The sequence below is a fragment of the Saccopteryx bilineata genome, chromosome 7, assembly GCF_036850765.1.
Source record: "Saccopteryx bilineata isolate mSacBil1 chromosome 7, mSacBil1_pri_phased_curated, whole genome shotgun sequence".
NCBI classification, from domain to species: Eukaryota; Metazoa; Chordata; class Mammalia; order Chiroptera; family Emballonuridae; genus Saccopteryx; species Saccopteryx bilineata.
The window spans coordinates 86155496-86168621 of NC_089496.1; the positions used below are offsets into that span (position 1 = coordinate 86155496).

Here is a 13126-nt window from a genome sequence, read left to right on the forward strand (position 1 = left end):
CCTCCTCTCATACCCTTCCCCTCCCAGAGACACAAAAGTGACCTAGGTCTGCAAACAAAGAAGTCAAAGAAAGCAGGCACTTGCCCCATGCAAACTAAAGCTGTAAAGGTACAGTGTGTCCGTAAAGTCATGGTGCACTTTTGACCGGTCACAGGAAAGCAACAAAAGATGATAGAAATGTGAAATCTGCACCAAATAAAAAGAAAACCCTCCCAGTTTCTGTAGGATGATGTGGCAGCATGTGCGCATGTGCAGATGATGACGTTACACCGTGTATACAGCGGAGCAGCTCACACGGCCAAACCAGTCGAGATGTGGACGGTACAGAGGAAAGTTCAGTGTGTTCTGTGGCTCGCTAAATTCGAATCCGTGACCAAAGTGCAGCGTGAAAATGTCGTGTTTATAACGAAGCGTTACCACATAGGGATAACATTACTCGGTGGGATAAGCAGTTGAAGGAAACCGGCAGTTTGGTGGAGAAACCCCGTTCTGGTAGGCCATCAGTCAGTGACGAGTCTGTAGAGGCTATACAGGATAGCTACCTAAGGAGCCCTAAAAAAATCTGTGTGTGAGCCCACATCGAACTGCACTGAATAGGTGTGAAACTGGGAGAGTTTCCCTTTTATTTGGTGCAGATTTCACATTTCTATCGTCTTTTGTTGCTTTCCTGTGACCGGTCAAAAGTGCACCAAGACTTTTCGGACACACCGTATATAAGACTCAGAAAAGCTAACTTCATGGAGCTCTGTTTTGTTGCCTTTTCTGGGTCACGGTGCTGCTGCTTCACCAGCTAACAAACCCTCCTTCCTCTAGCACTTGTCTGAGAGTCTTTGTCCTCCGGGAGTCGCTTCCTCTGTTTCCTGCAACAGTTTCTCTTCAGCAAAGTAAGTATGAGTTGTCCTACTTATCTACTCTCTTCAGAGCAATTATGTCAAGATGTAATTCTTTTGTTTGTATGTTTATTTATTTTCTATTTCTCAGTATGCCTCACCAGATTATAAGTGCTATGAGTTCCTTATCTTTTTGATTCATCACAGTGGCCCACTGTGCATGACCACAAAGAGTAGATAGAGAAGGAAGGAAGGAAGGAAGGAAGGAAGGAAGGAAGGAAGGAAGGAAGGAAGGAAGGAAGGAGAAGAAAAGAAAGAAAAAAGAAAGGACAGACGGAAGGGAGAACAGTGTTCAGAGCACTATTGACGCACCATATATAAAAGTCATCTGTAAATTAAATATTATCCATATTATTAAACAAATTATAACTCACATTTGATGCATTAATTACACCAGGGTGATCTTTTAAAAATGTTATGTTCCCTGCATAAAACCATCCAACAGCTTTTCATTCTACTTACAGAAAAAAATCAAACCCCTTGTGACTTAAAAAGCCCTCTGTGATCTGACTCCAGCAGAACCTCATGTCCAACCAGGCCCCCATCACTCCACTACTCTGTGTTTCCTCAAACACGTGTGCTGAGAAGCCTTTGTGCTAGCCTCGTCCCTTCTGGAAGCTATTCTGCAAAATCCGCATGGCTGGCTCCTTCTTGTCATTGGACTCTTAGCTTAAACATCACCTTCTCAGAGAAGACTTCCTTGTACACACACTCTAAAGGAGCCCTGACTGTTATAGGACCCTATTTATATATATATTCATTTAACTATTACTAGTCTCCTCCTCGCTACCTGATAATCCATAAATATCTTTGTGTGGCATTATATTTGTTTAAGATACTTTTCTAATTGTTATTTTATCTCTACAAGTTTATGAGCTCAAAAACCCCCCACAACATCCTATGGTTCTGCACTGAAATTTTCCTCTCCACCCCTCCATACCCAGTCCCACATACACTTTGAAGAGGTATCCTGACCCAGTGAATAAAAGTAGCTTATCTTTTTGATTCATCACAGTGGCCCACTGTGCATGACCACAAAGAGTAGATAGAGAACTGTGCCCGTAGATAGTAGACTGTGCCCGTCAGTTTTAGCATATGATTTAAGTGGAGTGAGGTGCAATCAGAGATACAATAATTGTTTATAACTCTTGACTAGAGGCATTGTTTTGAGACCTGGAAATGGTGCTCTTGGGTGCTAAGCTGTTCTCTGTTCTAGGTTCGAAGGCCTCTTTGCTCAGACCTGGGAACAGGCAGAGGGAAGCAAGTGGCAGGAACACTCACTGGTTCCATTGGGTTTGTTTGCTGTGCATCCCAGCGAAGCAGTACTTCTGCTGAAAGAACACTGGACCAGGGCACAGGGACAGTTTCTAGGGCTGGCTCTCCCGGCTCTCTTATTCCAACCCTGGGCTATCAGTCCCTGTTATGTGAGATGGAACTGGATCATCTTGAAGGGAGATCCTAGCTCTGGCATTCTCTGCATTAATGAGAGGAGTCTGACCTTGTATCATGACGCAGACATCTGTGAAAAGAATGGCCCTTGTAATATTTCTGATAAGCACAGCCTTTCTGGACTATGTGGGATTTCTTCGACTGCTCTGTCACCAAACCCAGACCTCTGCTTTTGCCATTCTTTAGTTTTTCGTTTCCTTTGCTTTGCTAGAGAAGTTGGTGCTCTGGGCAAATCCGCTCATTGTCACATAGGGACCAACATCTAACTGCAAGTGCACGTCATTCATCCACTCTCCAAGAGACGTTTCCTACTGTATCTGATCTTGGCCAGTGCTCTCCCATCTGCTTTCAACATGCTGCATCTGACATTAACTAATGTCTCCTATTAGCGTTAAAGAAAACAATCTGGAAAAATTCACTCTCAAGCAGAGTTCAAACAGGCCACAAGTAGATGTGGAATCTCAATTGCACAAGGTTTCTTCAAATTATAGTAGTAAATAAATGCATAAGTATGTTATATATAAATGTATAAGTGTGTGTGTGTGTTTGTGTGTGCATACATGCACATATAGGGGTGTGTGTAGGTGATGGTGGATATAGCCAAAAGTCTGTGAAATGGGTCAAGAATGCTTCGGTCCAACTTTATGAAATTAACTGGTAACAGAAAAAGAAAAATTCTCCCAGGGTGGAACAAGACACAGTCAAAAGAACTAAATGACATAAAAAAAAGGCTGGGAATCTTTTATCTCACACTTACTGGTAATGGGTTAAAATTCTGGTCCACGAGGTGATTGTATCCATGGTCAAAGAATGAGTGCCGTATCACCACATCAATGCCCTGATTGGCCAGCATTCCTAAGGTGTTCAACCATCTAAAAAGCAGGGGGGAAAAGCTACATCAATACATTTTTAAATGGCATATAACAAGCTGTACAGTGACTGGCTAACACACACACACACACACACATACATATAAATTAACTCCCCACTACCAAATTTACATCATTCCTTAAAGGGGAAGATTATTTTAAGTGTTGATTACACAGCTGGAAGAGATTTTAGAGATGATCAAATCTAACCTCTCATTCTATAGGAAAAGAAACAGAGGTTTAGGAGAGTAAAATGAATTTCCCTTGGTCATAAATGGATTGTTGCTAATGACTTATCTCTTATTCCTGTAATATTAAAAAGAAAACAAACACCCTAGCCACTTGTAAGCCTAATTGTTACCCCCCCCCCCGCCACAGGATACACAATCCCAGGAGCACACACACTATACTTTTCGTGACTTATACTCTCCTGCTTACCCTATCACTGTACAGGTACCTTTCATGTGTCTCTAACTCAGTACTCCTATGACCTGTGCAAGAGTGGTCCAGTCATTTGCATCCCTCATATATTACCAACAGTCGATGCAATAATAATTGTCCTTGGTACTACAACTAACTATAGAGGGATTCAAGTATGCTACCATCACACACACGTCACAGTGGAGGACCTGTATTGTTCACACGCTTATCACAGAACCTTCTATGCCCAACACTCACTTTCTAGCACATACTGTCCTTCAAAGTATGGTTCTCTTTGTTCTTCCAACCACCATGCTAACTTAGCCTTCGTTGTTTACAAATTTAGTTCATTCATTCATTCATGAATTCATTTACTTTTCTCTTTCTCCCTGTAGTCTTACTTCTGAAACTTATGGAAACTTCTTAATATATGTGTAAGAAACGTGACGGAGAACTTCAGTCTTCTCAGTATAAGAGACAAGGCATTTTGCAATCTTTCCTAAGCATATGTGTATAGTACTCTTGGCTGCCCAAATATACCATGCTTTCACAAGCTTTCTTGAGTCTTCACATATTTTAACTTCTGCTTGGTATTCCCTAACTCTCTTCCTCTAACCCATCCCATCTGGCAAATTTCTTTCCATCTGTTATTCCCAAGTCAAGTGTCGACTCCTTCTAACTTCTGCTGCCCCAGTCAATAGTGGCACCTTCCTCCTCCGTACTTCCCAGAACTCTTATTCAGAGCCCTTGCCAGCCCACTAAATGACAATCACTTGCTTATTTCTCTGCCATCTCCCAGTTGGTTATAAACTCATCAAGAACAGACATATGTTTTAGCTTTGTATCCCAAAACACCCATCACAGTTCCTAGTACACTGTAGGTGCTCAATATTCTTTATTATTTGAAATTGATCTGGATCAAATTAGATTCCAGGAACTTTAAGAATCACCATTCAGCATACTGGGACAAATTATGCATAGTTATAATTTCCCAAATCTGAAACCATGTGAATCTCCAAACCAGTGACTTAATAGAATTAAGGTTTTCCTTACTGGAATAAAAACCATTGCTAATTTTTATATTATGAATGAATATCACTGGTGTTTTCAAATACTTTTCACATTGACAATTACATTTTATTCTCATAAAATTAGCAAATATTTATTGATAGAGTTACAAACATAAAACAACCAAACAAAACAAAAGTTTTAAATGTAAAAAAAAAATTAACAATAATATATTAGAATATTTTGTGTTATTGTTGTTTAGATTGGGATGTTATAACCCAGGGAATAGAAATTACTTTTAGAATATCACATGCCTAAGCTACTTGCCTTGATTATTTTTATTAATTTAGCAACCCTGTGAAATCAGGATAATAAGTTTAGTTTTTCCTTTGAGACACACTATTAAATGTCTTATGGTAGAACTATAATATAATATGAATTCTGGGCAGATGCCTCCTAAATCAGTGTTCTTTCAATATGAGAATAGCACAGATATAATAGGGTCTATATCTAACAATTATTTATCTATAAAAACAAGTGTGTCTTACTCTCCTTTCTATACCTGTCCTTGTTGAATAAATGAAGAAACAGAATGATGAGTAAATATGTAATCACATATATGTGAGTCCCTATATCCAATAGGATCTGGATGTCAACACAGACCAAATTTTGTTATTTTTATATTTGAAAAGATCCCACTTGTTCACTCATTACTTATTCAAGAATACTAATAAACTATAAATGCAGGCCTTGTTCTCAGCAGTGAGTATTTTAAAAAAATGCTTACGTGACCATGTAAGTCATTTGTTGAACACTGGGTATGTGAATACCTATACATAGACTTTTATAGGCATAGTATCCAATTCCTACTTGTGACCTCTCAGTCTCACACAATCAACTGCAAAGATTGTATATATAAAATTAACAAATACATATTTATTAGTAAATCTGATTTTTTTGCTGGTATATGGGGAGTTTCTGAAGGCACTCTAACACGAGGGGGAAGAATATGCATCCTTCTCCCAAGCTCACACCCGATATGCACATCCCGACAGCGTTCAGAAAGGACTACAGCCAGAACTGCCGCTTCCCCACGGCTTTTCAGAGTGGAAGGTTAGTACTGAAGTTATCTTTGTCTTTCTTCTGTAGTAGTAAGTCCTCAGAGGGGGAAATAAATGATGTTCCAGCTCCCCCTTTTATGCTGAAGTAGAGAAAGGCAGTAAGCTGACTGAAATATTTCACTCAGGATGTTACCGTAGTCATTTTCCATTCCACAAAAGTTTACTGAATATCTTCTACATACCAGACACTAGGAGAAGCTGGAGACACAGTAGTATGCCAAGGGCACATTGCAATGCATCAAAGAATCTCAAAGCCCAGATGGGGAAAAGTACTTTTGAATAGTTGGCAGTAAATAACTCCGATTCATGATTGCATGATACTAGTAAGCTCACAGTTATGCTATATATTGAAAAAAAAAGCTAAAAAAGGCCTTCTTTTCAATGTCTTGCTAACTTTCTGAAACTTACTATAATGCTTTACTTTATTTCCCCTAGGAAGCAAGTTATGCCCCTTGAAGAGAACTGAACTCAAAGGGCACAATGCTGGGTAGCTGTCAGCGGAGTTGAGAGCAAATGGCTGATCAAGAGGTAAGTAAGGGCCCTGGCCGGTTGGCTCAGTGGTAGAGCATCGGCCTGTCGTGCAGAAGTCCCGGGTTCGATTCCTGGCCAGGGCACACAGGAGAAGCACCCATTTGCTTCTCCACCCCTGCCCCTCGCCTTCCTCTCTGTCTCTCTCTTCCCCTCCCGTGGCGAGGCTCCATTGGAGCAAAGATGGCCTGGGCACTGGGGATGGCTTCTTGGCCTCTGCCCCAGGCGCTAGAGTGGCTCTGGTCGCAACAGAGCGACGCCCCGGAGGGGCAGAGCATCGTCCCCTGGTGGGCAGAGCATCACCCCCTGGTGGGCGTGCCGGGTGGATCCCGGTCGGGCGCATGCGGGAGTCTGACTGTCTCTCCCCGTTTCCAGCTTCAGAAAAATACAAAAAAAAAAAAAAAAGAGGTAACTAAGAAGACCAGGAGCAGAGTGTGCCAACCAAGCAATGGGAGTCTGAACTAAACTCTGTTTATCAGTGCTCTACAGAATGACTGTAGAGATCTAGGGATATCTGGCTGACATGCATAAAAAGACAGGTCTGTCTCCAGCTCCCTCCATGAAGGTCTTTGGTATCTCTCATCGTGAAAACACTTATTGCATTTGGGCTGATTGCTGGGCCCTGCAGCAGGGTTCTTTAGCCACAACTGAGCTAATTAATGCCATTCCATTGATGATTACAAGAGGTCCTCTATGGTACTGACTGCCAATCTGGCTTCTTACCCTTGCCCCAGGGCTCAAAGTGACACCCAGTGAGGAGTATATTTTTGAAAGAAGACTCTCAGCAACAATGAGTCAAATGCTGATTCACTTCATTTCATTCATTTGAACCATGCTCACTGAACAACCACTCTGTGCCACGCAGTGTTAGGTGCCAAGGACCACAGATGAAAGACCCAGGGTATCACGGTGTATTACAATGACTCAGTATCTTCATCTGCACGTGCAGGATTCCATCTGTAAAGGCCATCTACTTGGTTGGTCTGATCTGTCCTCCACAAATGTATCAAAGAAGCTTCTTAGTAGGAACTTGTTTTCAGCCGAAAAGGCAGGCCCACAGAACTAGACGAATCCGTGGTCCTGAGGGTCTGTCCCTGCTATGGAACACTGGCAGGCCAGTCAGAGACCCTTATTTTTCTGGCTTACATTGTTCTCCAGACACTGCATGTATTTGAATGTCTCCCCATCCCTTGCCTCTCCAGACCCTTGAGTGTGCTATTGCTAAAGCCGACGTTTTAAAATACAGGTCAGATGGTGTCTCTCTCCTCCAAAATCTTCATTGGCTTGTGTCTAAGTATAGACAAGGCCTCATTTCCTCTGCCTGCTTTCCAAGGCCCTCCATGACTTGATGGTGAACCCCTCCTTCGTCTCAGCCCTCCTACATCCTTGTGGATGCTGAAGGGTCTGTCACACGAATCACTTCCTCTCCCCTCCTCCTTTGCCCATACTGTTTCTTCAGCCGAGGTGCTCCCCATCCCATCACCACCATGCCCCACCTACAGAAACTGGAGTCATCTCTCTACGTCCCATTCAAATGCTACTTTTCCCACCCAGCCCTCCCCGATCCTCCCAATCGGAGAAATTCTTGATTCCTTTGCAGGTCTATCACTTTTCTTTTCTAGACAGACCTTGTGAAGCAGAAAAAAAAGGTGGTCTGATGTAACAGCAAAGAGGCTGGACTCTGGCGCACACTGTCTGGGCTCAAGTCCAATCTCCGCTGCTAACTAATAACAGCATCTCTATCACTGAGTTGTTATAAAGTAATAGCATCTATTTCATTGGCTGTTAAATTAATAACTGCATATAAAGCACTTTATATAGAGCTCCACACATAGTAAACAACATAGAGGTTAAAATTATTATCATTATGGCACTTACGTGCTATGACTTTACTTATCTCTTGTCTTCCTCCATTTTTGCCCTGGAGGGCAAAATGCTTGTGTTACTCTTACCTGTCTCCCAGGACCATGGTGAAAATTAAATGAGAAGATGTATGTTGTCAGCACTATATTTTGCACTGGAGACATTATATAAACTTACTACTTTGATGATTACTGTTGCTGCTATGTTGTTCTGATGCCTGTGCCTGACACTTTAATATCTAGCCGATTCCCTAATTATGACTGTTTAATGGTTCAACACATTCACAAATCAATGGATGAAGATTTTTCAATGGGAAACAACCTCCCCCACCCCCCCACCCATGGGCAGAATACTGAGCAACTGGCACAGCTTCACCGTCCTGTTTCCTCAAAGCCCCTGGGAGTGAAGTTACAAGCGATACTCACAAGAACCCAGCAGCGTAGGAATCTGATAGGTTGTTTGTGCCTCCTGCTGACGTGGTTACTACACCTTCAAGCCAAATCTTCTTTCCCGGAGTGTATGTATTAACCACCTGTTCACACAACAAAAGGGGATAGTGACATTTTAAAAAGCAGTGCCCAGATGAGAAGATACACATATTCCCTTAAGGAAATGCCCCAATCTCTTGCTTCCAGGTGGTAATGACCTGTGCTTTGTTTATGTTGATGCCCTCCGTATAGTGACCTGACGCATACGCATACGCATACGCGCACGCGCACACACACACACACACACACACACACACACACATACGCGCGCGCGCGCACGCGCACACACACACACTAATATTGATACATGTCCACTCAAAGAAATGATCATTTTTTTTCCTGTGCAAATGCAACATGACAAAAGAACAAGTGCATATTCCAGAACATAAACTGACCGCAGCACCTTTCACTGGAAAACAATCTATGATATTTTTATGTTAACGAGCATTGAGAAGCAAATTTTCTTAATACTCTAGCACAGCTCATCTACAAATGAGTGCTCTGTTCATGCGTGAGAAGTTATGAATCATGAGAAAGGGCAGAGATCAATGTTTGGGAGAATTTTATAACTACCAGGGCATGTATATATATCACAACCACATTTTGAAATAACTGTAGTTAAATGTAAAAGGAAAAATCACTGACCCATAGGTGAAAGATCCTACACAGGGAGCAGTGTTCCAAGCAAAGGCAATGCCTCTAGTCAAAAGATGACTCCCTGAAGCTTTGAAATGGCCCAGTCTTTGATCCACAAGTTGGAGATTGGCCAAAGTACCCCGATCAGAGCTCAGATCCTTTCAAGAGCAATCTGGCAGTACTTAGGGATGATGTTGTACACTGCATAGCTTATTAAAGCAGAGCCTGAGACAAAGGCTTGTCTATAGGTAGTTCATTTGGGAAGTAATAACAGCAGGAATGAGGAGCGCGGAGACTGAAACAGAGGAGAAGGAACAACCCGCACAAGGAAGCATTTTCAAGTTGGCAACCAATGTTGGCAACTTGTACTCAATCCAACAGGGATCTCGATAAAAGTCTTATCAACCATGTCTGAGGAACTGTCACTCAAGAAGGAACAAGGGGAAGTATTAATCCCTTGCCTCATATCTTCCAAAGGTCAAGAGCAGCCTCGGAACTGTTGACCTCCTCTCCCCATGACCTCATTTTCTTGTGCAGGCACGAGTGTTGAGCAGGTTCCCTGCGTTCCATCTCTTTGCCTTAGAGAAGGCCCAGCACAGAAAACGTGGGGCGAGGCCCTACTGCACCACACCAACACCATTCTGGTTGTAGCCTGTGCGCCTGCCTATCTCTGGTCTCTGCAGAGATGGCTAGAGCAGAAGTTGGGACTGAGGAGACACTGGTTATGCACAAGAGGTGCTGGATAAATACAATCATATATTTAGTTAGGTCCTATGGCCCAGCAATTTCCCCTTAGGTTCTAAGGAGACAAGTATGAGAATGTTCACTATGTCTCCATGTGTGGCAGGTGTCCATTGCTAGAAGAAGAGAAAGGTAAAATGTGGTGGATACATGCCATAAAATATCACGTAGCAGTTAGAGCAAGAAATTCAATGTAAAGCCAGCAAGATGAACAGGTTTGAAAGCTTTAAACCTGTTAGTGGTAAGTTAAAAAAAGAAAAGCAACAGAATGAGATTTATTGCACAATATTATTTATGTAATTACTCATTCACACCCGATAATACTAAATACTGTAGTATATAAAGATACATGTCTCTTAAAGATATGTATCAAATACATAAGAAAGGCATGTATTTGAGGGAGAGGATGTGAGTGGGGATAAAAGATGAAGGTGAAAATGGAAACAAAGCAGGTCTCGGCACGAACTGATGATAATAGTTCACTGTAGTTCAGGATATGATTTTAATTCATTCTCTGTACCTCAGAACATATATAATTATATATGGGGCACAGCATATATGTCAGAACTTTCCTTCTCCCAAACCCATGGGCAGACAGCAGATTGTTTTTAAGTCTCTTCCTAGGTACAGTCCCTGCCATTTGCCCCCATCTACTAGAGCATTTGTATCATTTGAGACCTATTTTAAAATCCAAGCGGGCAAAGTTGTAAAAATATTTTAAAAATTTCAGATGCAAGTAAGATAGTGATCCAGAATGGAACAAAAATCTTGAGAATTAATAGTGGCAGTCAAATTAGAATGTTCAGGATTAAATAAGAATTCCCCTTTGCACCCAGAAAAAGAAGAGTCATTGAGGACACTACAGATCCTTCTCTTTCTCTTCTCAACACTACTCATAGTGCTTGACCCAAATGGAACTAAAAAATGACTAACTAAAGATGAATAATATGATGGTGTTTTATTTTTTGTCTTTAGCTTCTAGGATATTCAGAATTTTATTTTTGCTCAGACAGATATTGAAATGAGGCACTTGGAGAACAGGAGTTTGGTTAAACAAAACAAAACAAAAAGGTAAATACTACATTATGATGAACCTTGAATTCATTAAACTCAGTGAAAGAAGCCAGACACAAAAGGCTGCATATTATGATTCCATTTATATGAAATACCCAGAATAGACAAGTCCATAGAGACAGAAAGCAGATTAGTGGTTTCCTAGGGCTGGAGAAGGAGAAGGAGATGAGGAGGGGGAGGATGGGGAGTGACTACAATCAGGTATGGGATTTCTTTCAGGGGTGAGGAAGATGTTCTAAAATTAAATAGTGGTGATGGTTTCACAACTCTGTAAATATACTAAAAGCCACTGAACTGCACACTTTTAAAGGGCGACTCTTATGTGAGTAATCTCTTAATAAAGCTGCATATGTACATTAAAGGTGAAGGGATTCAGCAAAGAAAAAAAGAATGTATAGACACAGACAACAGCAGGGTGATTAGAAGAGGGACAGCGTCCCTGGCCAGTTGGCTCAGTGGTAGAGCGTCGGCCTGGCGTGCAGAAGTCCCAGGTTCGATTCCCGGCCAGGGCACACAGGAGAAGCGCCCATCTGCTTCTCCACCCCTCCCCCTCTCCTTCCTCTCTGTCTCTCTCTTCCCCTCCCGCAGCCGAGGCTCCATTGGAGCAAAGATGGCCCGGGCGCTGGGGATGGCTCCTTGGCCTCTGCCCCAGGCGTTAGAGTGGCTCTGGTCGCAACAGAGCGATGCCCCGGAGGGGCAGAGCATCGCCCCCTGGTGGGCAGAGCGTCGCCCCTTGGTGGGCAGCGTGTCGCCCCCTGGTGGGCGTGCCGGGTGGATCCCGGTCGGGCGCATGCGGGAGTCTGTCTGACTGTCTCTCCACGTTTCCAGCTTCAGAAAAATACAAAAAAAAAAAAAAAAAAAAAAAAAAAAAGAGGGACAGCGGGATGGGTAACAGGAGAGGTTAAAGGGGAGATAAACAGTGATGGAGGGAGACTTGACTTGGGGTGGTGAACACCTAATACAATATTCAGGTAACATATTATAGAATTGTTCACCTGAAACCTATAGAATTTTATTAATCAATGTCACTCCAACAAATTCAACAAAATAAATATTATAAAATTATTTATAATGCATTTGGAAAAAAATATCTAGTATATATGGCAAGGTCTTAAAGTAAAAATCAAAATGATCTAGACTACTCTCCTTGTCCAAAACATATATAATTATGTTTGGATCAATCTAACATTAGAGCTGGTCACTTTTCTTTTGGACACATGCTTGTAGTGGTAGGTAGTAGGCCAGATGCATGTTGAGTAGCAGAGAAAGGCCTATTTAAAATTTAAAAGGCAATCAACAGTTCAAATACTATGGAAATGTTTACCTGTAACCATTAAATTTACCATATTTTTCGCTCCATAAGATGCACCTGACCATAGGACACACCTAGGGTTTTAAGGAGGAAAATAAGAAAAAAATATTCTGAACCAAATGGTTTGTTTTATTTAATAAAATACCGTGTTTTTTGCTCCATAAGATGCATTTTCCCCTCCACTTTTGGGGGGGAAAAGTGCGTCTTATGGAGCAAAAAATACGGTAATTTCTAAATAAAAAGATATTGATAAAAAATTAAATGCACTTGGATCATTCACATTAGCATAATTAGTATTCAGAACAGTTCATTTATCTAGTGGTGACCTACAGTGTATCCGTAAAGTCATGGTGCACTTTTGACCAGTCACAGGAAAGCAACAAAAGATGATAGAAATGTGAAATCTGCACCAAATCAAAAGAAAACTCTCCCAGTTTCATACCTATTCAGTGCAGTTCGATGTGGGCTCACGCACAGATTTTTTAGGGCTCCTTAGGTAGCTATCCCGTATAGCCTCTACAGACTCGTCACTGACTGATGGCCTACCAGAACGGGGTTTCTCCACCAAACTGCCGGTTTCCTTCAACTGCTTATCCCACTGAGTAATGTTATTCCTATGTGGTGGTGCTTTGTTATAAACGCACCGATATTCACGTTGCACTTTGGTCACGGATTCGAATTTAGCGAGCCACAGAACACACTGAACTTTCCTCTGTACCATCCACAT

General features: G+C 41.9%; 1 protein-coding gene and 1 non-coding gene across 3 annotated transcripts in view; one reads left to right on the forward strand and one right to left on the reverse strand.

Annotated features, from left to right (window-relative positions):
• HPSE2 (heparanase 2 (inactive)) overlaps window positions 1-13126 on the reverse strand; it is a 777305-nt gene that overhangs the window by 141235 nt on the left and 622944 nt on the right. For both annotated transcript variants that reach the window (XM_066238979.1, XM_066238978.1), the window contains 2 exons: window positions 8574-8680; window positions 3097-3211 (listed from right to left, as the gene is read on the reverse strand). In XM_066238979.1, the coding sequence (XP_066095076.1) occupies window positions 3097-3211; window positions 8574-8680 (222 nt within the window). The remainder of the gene's footprint in view (window positions 1-3096; window positions 3212-8573; window positions 8681-13126) is intronic.
• TRNAD-GUC (transfer RNA aspartic acid (anticodon GUC)) lies at window positions 6296-6371 on the forward strand. The gene has a single exon. It is a non-coding gene; the product is annotated as a tRNA-Asp (tRNA).